The sequence below is a fragment of the Notechis scutatus genome, chromosome 3 (genome assembly GCF_049901735.1).
Source record: "Notechis scutatus isolate UNSWTSFEM ecotype Mainland chromosome 3, rNotScu1.2, whole genome shotgun sequence".
NCBI lineage: Eukaryota > Metazoa > Chordata > Lepidosauria > Squamata > Elapidae > Notechis > Notechis scutatus.
This window is the reverse complement of record NC_142011.1, coordinates 137216416-137231916: the sequence shown is the minus strand read 5'-3', so window position 1 is coordinate 137231916 and position 15501 is coordinate 137216416. Positions and strand designations below refer to the sequence as shown.

Genomic DNA, 15501 nt, shown 5'->3' with positions numbered 1-15501 from the left:
TGTGCCTGGACTCTTGTTTGTTTTCAGGAAATTGCTCTGCAGAAAAACTGTTTTCACATGCCCCAATTACAAATCTTTTTTTCAGATATGTAACTTCCCCTCAGGGGAAAAAAAGATTAATATCAGAAAGGAAAGACATTGTTTTTTAAAAAATCAAAATAAGTAGTATTCATATTCTCAAGTACTGGCTTGGTTTGACTTTAAACAAAATCAGGGAATTTTTAACATCCTGTATTCATTTAAAAACTGGATCAAACGTGAAAAAGGAAGTAGGAATGGGGAAAGTAAAACTGAAGGAAACGTCTTGTATTTCATACCTTTACATGCTTTAATTTTAAAAAATGTTATGAACAGTGGAAATGTGCAAACTGAAGAAAGTACCTTTGGTTTGGTCAGGACAACTGAGATATTAATTAGTAATAGGAGCATTGTAGTTACTGTCCATAACAGCATTTTAGAAAACTTTGCCTTATATTTCTTTTAGGATGGCTTGACTTTTCCCCAAACTCTGGGATAGTTTCATGGTAAAGCTACTAGATGTATATTTCATGAGGGATTGTGATATATGTTTTCTGTCTTATGTGAGGTTTCTTCTCTGTTCAATTTTGTTTTTTTTCTTAAAAATACATTATATTGGTGTTTCGTTATATGCGGTGCAGAGTCATTTTTGAATTGAAGTATCCGTATACATTTAAATTATATATATGTTCCCCCCAAAATAAGACCCCGTCTTATTTATTTTTTTGCCACCAAAAAAAGGCACCAGGTCTTATTTTCAGGGGATGTCATCCACTGACTAAACTCACTTGTGTGTGTCACCCCTGGCCTCCTTTTCGCTGTCAGAGGCCTTCAGGAAGTTCTTCTTTTGCGACTGACAAGGCTTTCCTGAAGGCCTCTGCAGCCGATAACAGAGCTCCAGGAAAGCCTTGCTGGTCTCAGAAGAAATGGGCTGGCAAGGCAGGTGTTGGGGTATGCAAGGCCTGGCTGCAACTGTCCAAAAGTAAGTAGTGGAGAAGCTCCACCACCCCCATCCCAACCCTAGCTTAATTTTTACCCATGCACTCTGGAGTGGGCAGGATCTTAATTAGGGCTTATTTTATGGGGGAGGTAGGGCTTATATTGGGTGCATGTGTGAAAATCAAGCTAGGATTTACTTTCAGGGTAGATTATATTTTGGGGGAAACAGGGTATCTACCTGTACACATGCATTTATAAAAATTTGGGATGGGCAGAATAGAATATAGAGTATAGATTATAAAGTATAGATGATAGAGTATAGAACAGAGCAAACAGAACAGAACAGAACATGTATTAGCCAAGTGTGATTGGACACACAAGAAATTTATCTCTGGTGCATATAATCTGAGTTTACATGCAAACAACAAAGTGATAGGTCATAGATCATAAATCATAGTTACAGTCATTAATCATAAGAATGTGGGCAAGATGTCAGAAGGAAATTCTGCCTTACTGGGAGGGTTCTGAAACAGATTTGTAAAGAACCACCTGCACTTTATTACCCCAATACCCCTCCTTCCGTCACCCTTAATGGGGCTGACAACCCAGTGTGTCTTACTTCTGTAATAATGGCCTTGTGCTGCTTGATCCTCCTTAGCTCTTCCTCACAGCTCATCATATAAGACCTAGACAAAGGCAGAGGCTTCCCATTCCTGCAGAGAACGGATTGGCACTTTCCCACATTTGCTGAGGTTAATGTGAAGCATCCACCTGGATCTAATGGGTCGTGTTTGATGTGGCAAAGGACAGCGGAGCCTCCGAGTTTCTGCCCAGCAGTGCCAAGCTTCCTGGAATTTCAAGAAAACAACACTAAGAGGTTAAACAGGGAGAAGCGATGATTATGCGATGATTATGCATTAAGCTCAAGGCACACACTTATTTTCAAGATTCAGCAGGAAAAGTGAGGAATTCATACACAGAAAGCAACGAAAGACCCCTACAACTGAAATGTGATGCACTCTATTAGAGCTGCTGATGAAATTTTGACAGTTCATAGTTTAGTGCTCTGCCAGATGGTAGCAGTAGTTGACCTTGGCTGATTTTCAAAAGTTAAGCAGTGCTGGATCTTATTAGTAACCAGATGGGAGACACCAGGACATACTATGGCTGTAGGCTCAATTGGAATTTTTTAAAATATCCAGAGAGGGGGGATATTCTTGTCAATAAATTTATGAAGTCAGTCGGTGATGAAACTCTACCTGAAGATTATTTTTACAGTTTATTGGTACAGTTTGTGTGGCTTCTTGATTGGTTTCTTGACCTTCCAAGTTAAATGACTACATTAAGAAAGAACTCCTAGAGAGCCAAAGCCATTCTGGTGCCCTCCAACTAGGAAGATCTCATAACAGAGACAAAATTGTGCTAGGTATGCAAACAGGCCAATTCAATAGAAAGTATCTTCTAACGTTCCTAAGGCTGAACTCAAAGCAAATTTCCCTCAGAAAAATGGAAGATGTGACATTCCAATAACTCAAGAATAGAGGTGCCCAAAATGTACTGAATTGAGACAGTTTTGACATTGAAAATGGTGTTTTGAGTGCAAAACAGCAACTTCAATTATTCTAGGAGAGTTTCAAGCTTGAAACAGCGCACTTGAACTAGTGTGTTCCAAACTTGAAACAGTTCAAATTTCTAATGTTGCATGGCCCTCCTCCAGAATTTTTTTAAATAGGCAAACTATTAGAAAAGAAAAATAAGAAAGGCATTCTAGTTTTGCATTCCCTTTCCAAACCAACTGGACCAGATAAAGATGACTGCATAAAACTGTCATGAAATCTCAATTAAGTCCAAACTCACATATTAATTACATCCTCCCAACTGTACATTTCTCCAAAATTGGCTGTTTCCAAATCATCTCAGAACTGTCAAGCCTATATAAATAATGCATACAAATCCATCTATCTTCTTCCAAAAGCCAAATCTGGCTATAATTTAAAGAATTTGCTTTTGATTATTCAGTCTGGAGTAATAGTTGAATGAGCTGCTACAGAGCTATGTATCTATAAATAAAATTAATCACATTCAGTATGTCTATATACAGACAGGCTTGTTCTCTTCTTTTTTTGAGAGAGAGAAATATACAAGATGAAATATGTGATTTTTATTTTCATAATATTTTAAAGAGGTTGCATCTGAGACTTCAGGTAATATTTAATGGAAGAAGAAGGCTGTGACAAATAGCATTTGAATATGTGTATGCAGAGCACCAGAGCCAGGTCATTTTTGTACAAACAAAACAAGATAGAAATGGCAGGAATCTAGCAATGAAATCATTATTGTTTCTAGCAAAATGGTCACCAGCTTCTCTCCAGTTCACTTTTGGAATTAAGCTTTGGTAAGTGAAATGCAGCTTACTATATTATTAATCTTCTCCAATTGTAGTCAAAGGTTAAATATAAAAGCATGATTTCAAGGGGAACACAGTGTTGTGTTGATTCATTGATCTGGAGAATTCTCCAAATTTGGCTGAAGTGTAAGCAGAAATGTTTAGCAGTGGCAATCAAATCTGTTAGCTATCACTATGATACATGGGAAGTGCTGAATGCATCTCCTAAGCAGTCAGTTTTCGAGCTCTTTCTGTTAAAGAGTTTTCTTAATGATAATGTAAGAGCTAAGCTAATGCTACAATATTCTTCTTCAAATACCAACAACTGCAGGTAAAGGTTTTCCCCTGTCAAGTTGTGTCAAACTCTCAACTCAATTGAGACTTTCAAGAAGAGACTGGACTGCCATTTGTCAGAAATGGTGTAGGGTCTCCCGCTTGGACTAGATGACCTACAAGGTCCCTTCCAACTCTGATCATCTGTTATCTGTTATCTAAGACAGAGGTCCCCAAACTTGGCAACTTTAAGACTTCTAGACTTCAACTCCCAGAATTCTCCAGCCAACTATGGGAGTTGAAGTGTACAAGTCTTAAAGTTGCCAAGTTTGGGGAACCCTGCTCTAAGAGGTGGTGCTCATCTACATTTCTTATCTAAGTGTTGTCTGAGGAAGATTCCGTGGTCATGTGGCCAGCATGACTATACAAGGCGCACAGAACACTGTTACTTTCCACCAAAGTGATACCTATTTATCTACTGGCATTTGCGTGCTTTCAAACTGTTAGGTGGGCAGGAGCTGGGGCAAGTAACAGGAACTCATTCCGTTGCGCAGTTCTTGGGTTTCAAACCTGGGCTGTCAACTTATCTCAGCTGACAAGTTCAGAATGTTTTGCAGGGTCTGCAGGTATAAAAGATCTGAAATCAGGGCACTGCGACAATTTCAACAGTGTTTCAGAGAGAACAAGGGGTAAGAGGTTAACCCAGGGGTGGGTTTCTACCGGTTCTGTCCACCTCTGTAGAACTGGTAGCTCTGAAGAGCAGCAGACATAGAACCGGTTCTATGTCTGCTGATGTTTTTGCCCACCCGCCCACCTGGGCTCTTACCTGATTTTTCAACTTCAGCTGCCGAGCGAGGCACAGCTGCAGTTTAAAAAGCAGGAAAAGAGGGCTGTTTCAAAGGCTGCTTCTCTGCACGCAGCATGCTGATGACGATTTACAGGCACGTGCTCACAGCATGCAGGGAAGCTCGTAAATGACCGAACCGGTAGTTAATCCTGTCATATCCCACCCCTGGGTTAACCCAGTCACATTAGTAATGTTCTTCAAATGACAGAAGACCTGAAGAAAGTCCTAGGATTCAATCTGCGTCCTCTGCTAAAAGAATAACACAATTGCTGGTAAAGATTTTCTCTTGAAAGCAGTCAAGCAGAATAGACAATTCTAGGATGTATGTCAATGGTCTGAGTCACTAGTAAGCCATTTTCAACATTCACAGCATAGAATGTCAGTTCTTGTCTCATGTCAAAACTCAGATGCCAGCAGGATCTCTGTACGCACCCAACCACATGATGCTGTGCCAATCCAAATGAAACTCTCCAGGGAACAAGTGAAAAGGGACCCCAAAAAGAGTTTAGAAGAAATGGGATTGCCAGATCCTTGCTTATCTTTACAATTATCAACTTTGCAAATCAACCGACCTCTGCATTACAATGAAAGTGTTGATCATGTATTCCTCTTCATTCTTTGTTTTCTGCAGCTCTTCTGCCAAGATATCACTCATGGTACATTGTAGAAGGTAGGGTATTTCCACATTGCGGTCCCCATCAAAGACCCCATAGAGGGCCTCCCTGTTCTCACAGAAGTTATTGGCGGAAAGAGCTGCCACACACAATCTGTCAAAACAAATAAACAAACAAATAAATAAAGGTGTGGAACAATCCAAGCCAGCTTAGCATGAGGGCAACTGACAGGGCAATTTTCTACAAAGCTATCTCCATCAACATGCCATCAAGTTTAACTCCAACATTTTCTAGGTATTAACATAAGCAGCTTTCACATTTCTTGCAGTTCATTTTGAAAAGAAAGGTCTTAATCCAAAGAGGATGGAGAATGTAGTGCTTTGTTGAAAAATCTGAATCCCTCTAAACAATTCTACAGTAGAAGCAAAATAGTGTATATCCTATTCTCTCAACAAGCTAATTATATGTGTAATCAATCTACTGGCCTTTTTGCCACGCAGTACTTCTGTTGCAGAGCAACTAATAATTTCCTTTAGGCATGACACAGAAAAAAGCATTGGGCATTAATATCAAGAATATGTAATATACAAAAAAAAAAAAAAGCCATCATCTCATTTAATTACGAAAACACAATCATAAAGGACAAGACATATTTTTCCTAGATGTGCCTCAAAAGGAATTCAGTCATACTTGATTGTTAACCCAATTATTTTTCCATTCAGCAAATTACGTACCTCATATATGGCAATATATAGAAGAGACAGAAAAACATTATAGCTTAAATGACATTCATCCTCTAGTCTAGACCATGGGTATCAAACTCGTGGCGTCACATTGCCATCATGTGATGTTTCGCGATATTTTTTCCCTTCGTAGAGCTGGGGTGGGCATGGCCTGCGCGTGACACACCCCTGCTCTAGACCTGTGAACCAAAGCTGTTGCTATTCACTGTGACTATCTCTTGGGCCTTTCTGGCCAATTTAAAATCACAGTACAGGGATGTCCAATCCTGTCAACTTTAAAATCTGTGGGCTTCAACTTCCAGAATTCCCTAGCCAGCTGGGGATTTCTGGGAGTTGAAGTCCATAAGTCTTAAAGTTATGAAGATTGGACATATGAGACGTAGTGTGAAGTATAATTTCAGTTGTTTTAAAGATGATTCTACATGTAACTGGCTTGAGTTTCCATCATCATATTAGGAATAGTTCAGTAAAGTTTAAGAGAAATTACAGTGTCACAGTCTTGTCTCCAAAAACTAGGAAGGAAATAGGAAAAAGATTTAAATAGAAAAAAGAATAGAAACTATATCAACCTCCTTAGATATTTATTTCTTTGGGATACCAATATCATTGTTGGTCTTCTTTTAAAATTTATATATTTATGATATATAAATAAATAAAATAGAAACCACAAATCAGTCAACTTGATATTTGAACCTGCTGGCCTCCACTGCTATCCTGCTACCTTAAAAAAAAATCCAATTTGCACCTTCTTTCTAACTGAAAGGTGGGTGACTAAGGAAAAATATAATTTATACATTTCCACAAAAACGCATTACAAAATAAACACACAAAAACACAGGATAAAAATGTACCAAGAAACTATTGAGAGCATTATTAAAATTTAAAAAGATATTATGTCCAATGTCAAAAGTTCAAGCGACAGAACACGAAATTTTTAAAATGATACATAAAGAAACTAGGACATTTCCAGGTTTGAAGAGATGCCTCCACAAAAGCTTGTCTCAAACACCAATCTAGAAAAGTCTTTTTTTTTTTGCTTAGCAAAAAATACAACAACCATCGTGACCTCTTTAAATTGTATTCCTGATTATTATATTTGTCTTTTGTCTTTTCTTGAGGCATTCAAGGCAGCCCTTAGGGAAAGAACCCTCTTCCTTTCAGGCTCACATCAGGGGTGTAATTCAACCACTTTGGCCTACCTCAGGAGAGGTGGTAGGGACGATTAGAATCCCCGCCCACAAAGCCCGTAGGGAAAATGGGCGTTGGTTCTTACCTGATACGCCCTTCTCGGCGAGCCGCAAGGAGCATCCAGAGACTGGGATGTGCTTCCGAGTCCTCTTCTTGCAGGCTGAGCTTTAGATGAGGAACGCTCCGCCCCCTCACGTGACATCGCGAGCGCTCCCCAGTTTTTGCGATAACGAGAAGAGAGGTTATTGATTCTTTCTAATCTACTATTGGCTCCTTGGCTGAAGAAAGAGTCCCCACCAGACGGAGAAATTAGGGTGGGGCTGGATGTCCTGCAGGCTCGCCGAGAAGGGGCGTATCAGGTAAGAACCAACGCCCATTCTCCTCGAGCCGCTCGGAGCATCCAGAGACTGGGACATACCAAAGCTGGGCTGTCCTACGGGTGGGACTCCGTCTGGTCCGAAGGCCCCTCCGGATCACTGATGACCCTCTGTAAGACCCGTCGGCCAAAGAGGCCTCCGCTGAGGCGTATGAATCTATTCTGTGTCTGTAAACGGGACGGGAGGTCCAGGGGCCGCCCGCATGTCGCGGGGGGCGGGGCCCAGGCCGCCGGGGGCTGCCGGTGGGGGCGGTTCCCACCGGGCGGGCAGGGGGGGCGCCGCCGTGCCCGTCCAGCGACGTGGGGAAGGGGCCGCCCCTTGCCGGCTGGGTGGGAGGGCCCCGACCTCGTGGTGGGCGCTTTAAGCGCAGGCCCTTCTCTCTAGGGGGCCAGGGCCTCCCTGCCCGGAGGGCCGGGGCAGTGATCGTTCCGGCCGGGGGGGTTACTGGGCGGGAGGGTCGGGCGGGCCACCCGGCGCGGGAACACGGATCGCCCGCGCGGCTGCACCACCCGACGGGGAGCAAGGCACTAGAAAAACCACCTGGAAGGTGGAACGCAGGGACGACCCAAAGGCCGAACGGGGACGGTAGGGAACGAGGCCCGCGAGGTCCCGGGGGAACCCGGAACGGCGTTTCCGAGATGAGCGCCCAAACCGGGATAGGCTGGCGTCCGTGAGTGACGGTGAGCCTGCTGAGGTTCCGCCGTATCAGGTGGCCTCTAGTTGATGGCGGGATTGGTCCACCAGGAGAAGAGACGTGAGGACTTTTGAGGACTCCTGACCTTTGACCTCGAGCTGCTTCTTCCGGATCGCTGGAACGGGAGCAGGAACCATTGAGGGATCTGCTGTGTAGACGAGCCCAGGGAATAATGGAGATGCATGATACCATTTTGCCCAACAATTTAGAGGAGGTCCAACAAGGCCACCTTCCTCCTGAACGCCTGATCTGATTGACCAGGGCTTGAATGCTAAGGAACCCTCCGGAGAGAGGAAACTCTCGTGACACCGAATCAATTACATGGCCCCAAGTGGTTAATTCGAGTAGAAGGGGTAAGTTGGCTCTTTGCCAATTGACTAGAAAACCGTAGCCCGCAAGGGCGGAGAGGGTGACCCTGGATATCCCTGACTGCCTGGGATTGGGACGGGGAGAGAATAAGAATATCGCCCAAAGTAGCAGTGGAGGCGGACGGAACGGTCCTGAGATGGGTCGCCAGGGCCGCCAGGACCTTGGTGAAGGTCCGGGGCCGGCCAGACCGAAGGGTAGGGCCACGTATTGATAATGAAGGTTATTATGGCAGAACCTGAGGAATTTGTAATGGGAGGGCCTGATTGGAATGTGGAGGTATGCCTCCGACAGATCTATGGAAGATAACCAGTCTCCCCGCCTGGTGCCTAAGAGAATTGATTGCAAGGTGTGCATCTTGAATCTACGCTGGATGAGGTGACGGTTGAGCCGTTTCAAGTCCAGGGGATGGCTCTCCAACCCCCAGAGTGTTTGGGCACCACAAAGAGATGGGAGTAAAAACCCTTTCCCTTCTGGGCCGGAGGGACAGGTTGAATGGCCTGGATGTCAAGAAGATGATGGATGGCTGCATCCATTAGAGCCCGCTTGGAGGATCCCTTGAGGAGGGGGATGGGATAAAACAATCAGGGGGCGGACCTGAACTCCAGGGCGAGACCAAACCTGATTGTGTCCCTAACCCATGCATCGGAGGTGATATGTCCCATTGGGCGGCGCGAAGGGCCGAGGCGGCCGCCAATGGGGAGGGAGGAAGAGGATCTACCTTCTACGGTAGGGCCTTCCCTCCCGATCCCGGAATGGTCTCTTGTAGCCGCCACCGCCTGGTTCTGTCACCCGGGTCCGAGCGGTCCTGGGACCGGAAGGAAGGAGGTCTAGGGTATCTGGGCGGGAAGGGGGTTGGTAGAAGGGGCGGGGAAGCTCCTCCGAAAGGGCTGGGGGCCCCTGGTCTCCGATCTTCAAAAAGGGAGGGCAAATACTTTCTCTTACTGCGGCCCTCGACCAGCAGTGGTTCCAAAGCTGGTCCAAACAGTTTGTCTCCGTAATGGGAGCAGTGGCCAGCTTGACCTTATTCTCTTACGCCCGCCTGCCAGTGTTTGAGCCATAGCATGCGGCGAGCCGAAACGTACGACGTGATGGCTCTGGAAGAAAATTTTACCGACTGGTAAGTGGCGCCAGCCGAGAACTCGGCTGCAGCCACTAACTTCGCTATATCCTGGTGAGCTCTCAGATTGGAAGCAGGGATGTGGTCCTTGAGCTGATGTAGCCAGCGGATGGAAGACCTGGTGAAATGAGGCGGCCGTAGCCGATTTAATGGCCCAGGCGTCAGATAGGTGGGCCCCACGCAGCGCCAGCTCCGCCCGCCTGTCCTCAGGCTTTAAGGCCTCTAGGGCCTCACTAGGGTAGAGGAAGAAGCTAGACCCACAATGGGGTCATCAACCTCCGGGATATTCAGAAGGTTGGACAGAGCCGCATCGAGATTGAAGAATCTCTTGTCTTGGCTAGATGGAGCAGGAGGTGTCCCTGAGGAGGTAAGTTGCTTTGCAACCAGATCACGAAGATGGGAGGGGATGGGATGACCTCGGCTTCCACCACTGGTTGGGTGAAAATGGAGTCTTCTGGGCCCTCTTGGACTGGGGGGTTCAGCAGGGGACTGGGGAAGAAGGCCAGATACATTCTTGGCCTTAAGGAGGAGGGACTTGAACATATGTGGTTTGAACAGCCCCCAAAGGTGGGTTGGTCGGGGGAAGGACCCTCGCCCTCCGACATCTCCCCTCCATGATGTCAGCCTCTAAAAGGGGTTCACTATAGCGGAGGATCCCATCCGGGAATCCTCTTCCTCCTCCCTGAAATCCCCAAAGTCCCCTTCCTCCTCCATCTGGGCCCCAACCGGAGGAGGGCTATCCTCTGAGAGAGTACCTGATCAGTTGGGGGACCGGTTGTGGAAGGGATCTGAGTGATAACGAATCGTGTTCAGAGGCTCGCGGAGAGAAACCTGATCTGGACACGTGTTGTAGTGCTCTGCTATGCCCTGGCGGATGGCTGATTCCATCCAAGCCTTGATGTGAGGTGGAACCTCGGAGGTAGAGGGTTCATCCTGGCGCAGACCAGCGGCTGTGGGTGTAAAGGTGGCTTCGGGGGTCCGTCTGGTCGAGGTCCGGGGTCGGAAGACCCTGGAAGCGAACTGCGCCTAGGTAGGGAAGAAGGGTCTGAGGGGAGAGGTAGAGCAGAGGTAGCGGGGTTGGAGGAGGAGGTATAGGCGTCTCCAGCGGGACTCCCTTGAACGCCGGTCGAACCTTTTTCTAACGCTTTGTGCGCCTCAAGGCGTCACGTTGGGCGGCCTTGGAAGGTTCCTTGTCCTGTCTGAGCCCTTAGGTTCCTTGTCCTGCCTGCGCAAGTAGTGGGACTTTGCTTTAGCCTTCAAGGAAGGACGTTTAGATGGATTGTCGTCTGCCATGTTAGGTAACAATACTAGCAAAGGCGGTTGGCTCGCCCAGAATAGGCCTGGATGAGGCCGGGTGAAGGTGAAGCTGGCCCTCTCCCCTTTTGGAATTTGTAGTGTACAGAGATAACAGTAAGGTATCTGAATAATATAGTATGTACAGGAAAAATAGATACTCTAATTGTAATTCCTTTGATTTCTTTTTGTTTGTTCTTTTTATCTTTTTCTTTTTTTTTTTTTTTTGTACGCAATATATATACAGGTTATCCGTAAATGTCTATATATCTATGAAAAAAATTATTACTGTACAAAAAAAACAGAAATTATTATTATTATTATTTTGCAAATATATTCCTTTTATTCTCGAACAGTAGCAGTAACTGGGTATCTCAGTACAGGCCGGATCAGTCAAATAAACGCCTGAGGCCTATGGTAGAAGAGAGGCCTCTGGCAGCAGGCCTCCAGACAAGGGAAAACAAAACCGGAGGGGGCTGCAACTTCGCCTAAACGGATCTGGGGAGGCCAACTAAGATAAAAGAGCGAGCCAGGTAGAAAGAAATGGGCAGCAAAGCTTTGACCCAAGGCCTGGGGCTCTAATTCACCGCAGCTAGAACCAGAAAAAGGTGCCCGACCACGAGGCGGAGCCAAAATGGCGACCGCGAGCTGAACCGTCTGGGACGCCTTCGGACGGAAAAGGAGGGCTTTGCCGGGTCAGCTCTGGCACGCCTAGGGCCTTAGGGGCAATAACCCTCCCGGTCGGGCGTTTGGGGTGGGGGGAATCCAGCAGTAAATGAAAGGAAAACAACGCGTGCCACGAGGCAACGCGGAGGCAGCGATGCGATCTGATAAGGATGGGGGGTAGCGCTGAACGCGCTTGCGAGCCCGCAGCTTCGTCTCAGGGACGAGGGAAAATTTTCCCTGAAGTCCAGACCCTTTGCGCAGGAGGAGAAAGAAGGCAAACCTTATCAGAAAGTGAAATAGGAAGGAAATCTGCGATCAGCCAAGGAGCTCTCTAACACACAGCCTGACTCTTCGAGGCTGAGCAAAAGACTGGGGAGGAGGCCCGCGATGTCACGTGAGGGGGCGGAGCGTTTCCTCATCTAAAGCTCAGCCTGCAAGAAGAGGACTCGGAAGCACATCCCAGTCTCTGGATGCTCCGAGCGGCTCGAAGGAGAATTTTTGAATTTCACCCCTGCCTCGCATCCTAATGGGGTAGTGAAATATTGACTAGCTCAGTCATGCTGCATGTTCATGCAAATCATGTTTCTCAAATGCAGAATTCAGTACAGAATCTTGGAGTTGTTGTTTTAAAAGAAAAAAAGATGCAAATCCTCATCCTTGCATATTCTTGCCAGAGTCACCGACACTCCTTATGACTACCAAACCCAGAATTATGCAATGTAAGATATAATTATGCTCAGTTTGATAAGGAACAAAAGACACAGAATTCTGGGTGTTCGTTTTTAAATGAACACAGGACATGTAAGTTTTTATCATAGCCATATTTTTTTACAGTTGTTCCACTCTTAACATCACTGGGAGTGTAATGTATGGGTATCCTTTTATCTTCAAACTCATCTTTGATAATTTGGGTTTGTTTATTTGTTTGCTTCATGCCATTAGCTTTCCTTCTGTACTAGAGAAAAATGTCTCAAAATAGTTCTTTGGAGGATAAGCAGAGCCATTAAGATAATGATGAAACAATCTAAAGAGATTCTTACAGAAAAAGGGACATGACAAACGAGGAGAGCCCAGGAAAACAGCTCCGAAGAATGAAGATATTTCAGTCAGCAGGGAACTGGATGTGCCCGGACTGTAGGGCTTGATTCACACATTTCACTGTTTCACTTAATCATTATTTATGAGATAAAGGACAACTGACCAGGTTCACATAAGATAATCTTCAAACCTTGCCCACAGACCTCAATGGCTAAAATAGCTAATCCAAAAACCAAGCAAACCACATTCTTATTTAATACGACTTGTTAATTTCATTAAGCAAGAACAACTTGCTACCAAGGCAATGAATGTCACATAGCCACTACTGAGACCCAGGTATTTACAATGATAAAATGAAGAGAGAATATGTATAATATGTCAATATTTCATTTTCATTGCCATGAAGATTCAGGGTATTCTCCAGTAATGGAGATGGCATGTTTCAGTGCCAATATCCAGAAAACATGATTGGGAATATATTAGTGCACCTATATCCTGCTTGTAGCATTGGCCTCTTGAGAAAAAAAACATACTGGTAGGACCATGGTTAATCAGCTTCATGAGGAAGGACAGTTTATACATGTTGAGCAACAAAATCCCTTAGCAGTAAGCTCTGAAGCAGTGAATACTACTCTCAGCTAATCCTCTTAGCTGAGACTAGCTCTACAGGTAGTCCTTGTCTTACAGCCACAATTGAGTCCAAAATGTATGTTGTTAAGCGAGAAATTTGTTAACTGAGTTTTGCCCCATTTTACGACTTTTCCTGCCCTATTTTTTAAGTGAATCACTAGAGTTGTAAATTAGCAATATGGTTGTTAAATGAATCTGGTTTCCCCATTGACTTTGCTTGTCAGAAGGTTGCATATTTATGCAACTGTCATAAATATGAGTCAGTTGTCAAGCATCCGAAAGCAAATCACATGACCATGGGGATCCTACAATGGTCGTAAGCATGAAAAATGTTCATAAGTCACTTTTTCAGTGCCAATTTAACTTTGAACGGTTACTAAACAAACTATTGTAAATCAAGGGCTACCTGCACTATAGATACTCTTACAGATAACGATGGAAGGAACATGCCATGAAAACATGCTGTATATCTTCTCCCTATGCCGCTCAGTATCACAGACTGGATAAGCAGAAAGCAATCAAAATCACCATACAAAATCATTGAATTTTGTATACATGTGAAATTTTAGCTTGCAGTGGATGACTGATGGAAATATTGTCTTCCCTATCTGGTGCCTCCTCAGAAGATTTAATTCCTGTTAACTTCAAGAATGGATTTGAAGGAGACTGCATTAAGAGATAATATCAATCCATGGAAAATAATTGGGCTCAGCAGAAAGAGTGGAAGGATCCTTCCTTAGCCAAGAGATGGATAGATGGAAGAAAATCTTTCTTGATATCATATATGTTTTGAACACAAATATGCTTCTGTCACATGAATACTCTTTTATCTTAAACTGGATCACTTCCAAAAGTAAAGCTTTGGGAAGAAGTTGTCTTCTTTTTGCTCTAATTTGCATCTAAATACACTGATTTACAGTAGTTAAATGCTCAGTTTTAAAGACCTCAATTCAGACATTAAAAGCAAACTCTGATTTTGGATCTCTCTTCAAAGGATAAAAATCTGTTGTTTGGCAAAACAATCTGGTCAATGGTCATTGCTTCTGCACATGTGTAAACATTATGTCTTCTGCAAATGCGTAACAAAAATACTGTACTCCATTTTAGATGCAATTCTGGCACTATTCACCTGTCCCAGTGTTTGGGATACAGGTAATTCTTGACTTAAAATCATAATTGGGACTGGAATTTTTGTCATATGTTGTGGTTGTAACTCAAGTTGGGCCCAATTTTACAGTGGCCCTTAAGTGAATCATATGAACACAAAAAACGTCACATATTACAATCACATGACTGCAGTCACAAATGTGAGCTACTTGCCAAGTGCCTCAATCATGATCCCTTGACTACAGGAGTGGTATAATGGTACCAAATGCAAGTACAAGTTGCAAGGTGCTTTTTCTGAGGCTGTTATAATTTTGAATCATTGTTAAATGGTCGTAAGTCAAGAACTACCTATAAAATATTTTGTAAGAGTTTTCTGAATATTTTGTAAAGACATCATTTAATCAATCGTAGTCTCAAGCGGAGTAAAAAAGAGATCCTTTCTCAAAAATGTAATAGCTTCTATCAACTCTGTATCTGATCATGCAGTCGAGCCTTCTTACTCCCATATCTGTGGGTTTTTGGATTGAGGGAGATACATGCTTCCAAGACTCAATTAAACTGGACACTTTCTTTGACCCAATACTCAATATCATTCTCAAGAAAACCTAGCATCTCGGTAGCAGCAACTCCATAAGGTGTGTTTTCTCGTGTATAAACCTAGTTTGGGACATAAAGATCCTTACAGAACATATGTTACATTAATTTTACAACAGATGGGCAGACTTAACCATAGTTTCTACCAGGAAACTGTGAGCATCGTAGACCAAGCTGGAAGTTTGGCAATCAGACAAATCAGCCATCAACAAGCTCATAGAGATTAACAACATTTATTTACCATTCAAAAGAGACAATAAAAAAAGCTAAAAAGACCAGAACAACTCCTTATCAACAACCAGCACTCATATAAATTGGGATTAACACCAAAAAAATCAAGCAGTAAACAATAACATAATCAAAGCAACTGCCAACCCAGATTTAAAAATAAATCAAGCATTAATCGGAAGAGGAGCCTTAATTCCTGATCGAGGAACTACCAAGAACAACATCCCCACCAACACTGACGGGGAAAGCTACTGTGTATAAACAGAGAGCAAACAAATCCCACCCCCTTCTAACACTAAAGTTGTTACTTAGTCTGCTAACAAAAATGTCTGCAAGAAAAAACTATCAAGCTTGGAGAGCACTGAGGACTCCACATTTCC

The 15501-nt window shown here is 44.0% G+C and overlaps 1 protein-coding gene across 1 annotated transcript in view; it reads right to left on the bottom strand.

The window, feature by feature from the left end:
• The window catches only part of PHLPP1 (PH domain and leucine rich repeat protein phosphatase 1), a 181747-nt gene that overhangs the window by 4048 nt on the left and 162198 nt on the right, over positions 1–15501 (bottom strand). Inside the window, 2 exon segments of the mRNA XM_087961201.1 lie at positions 1577–1805; positions 5036–5230. Coding sequence (XP_087817327.1) covers positions 1577–1805; positions 5036–5230 — 424 coding nt within the window.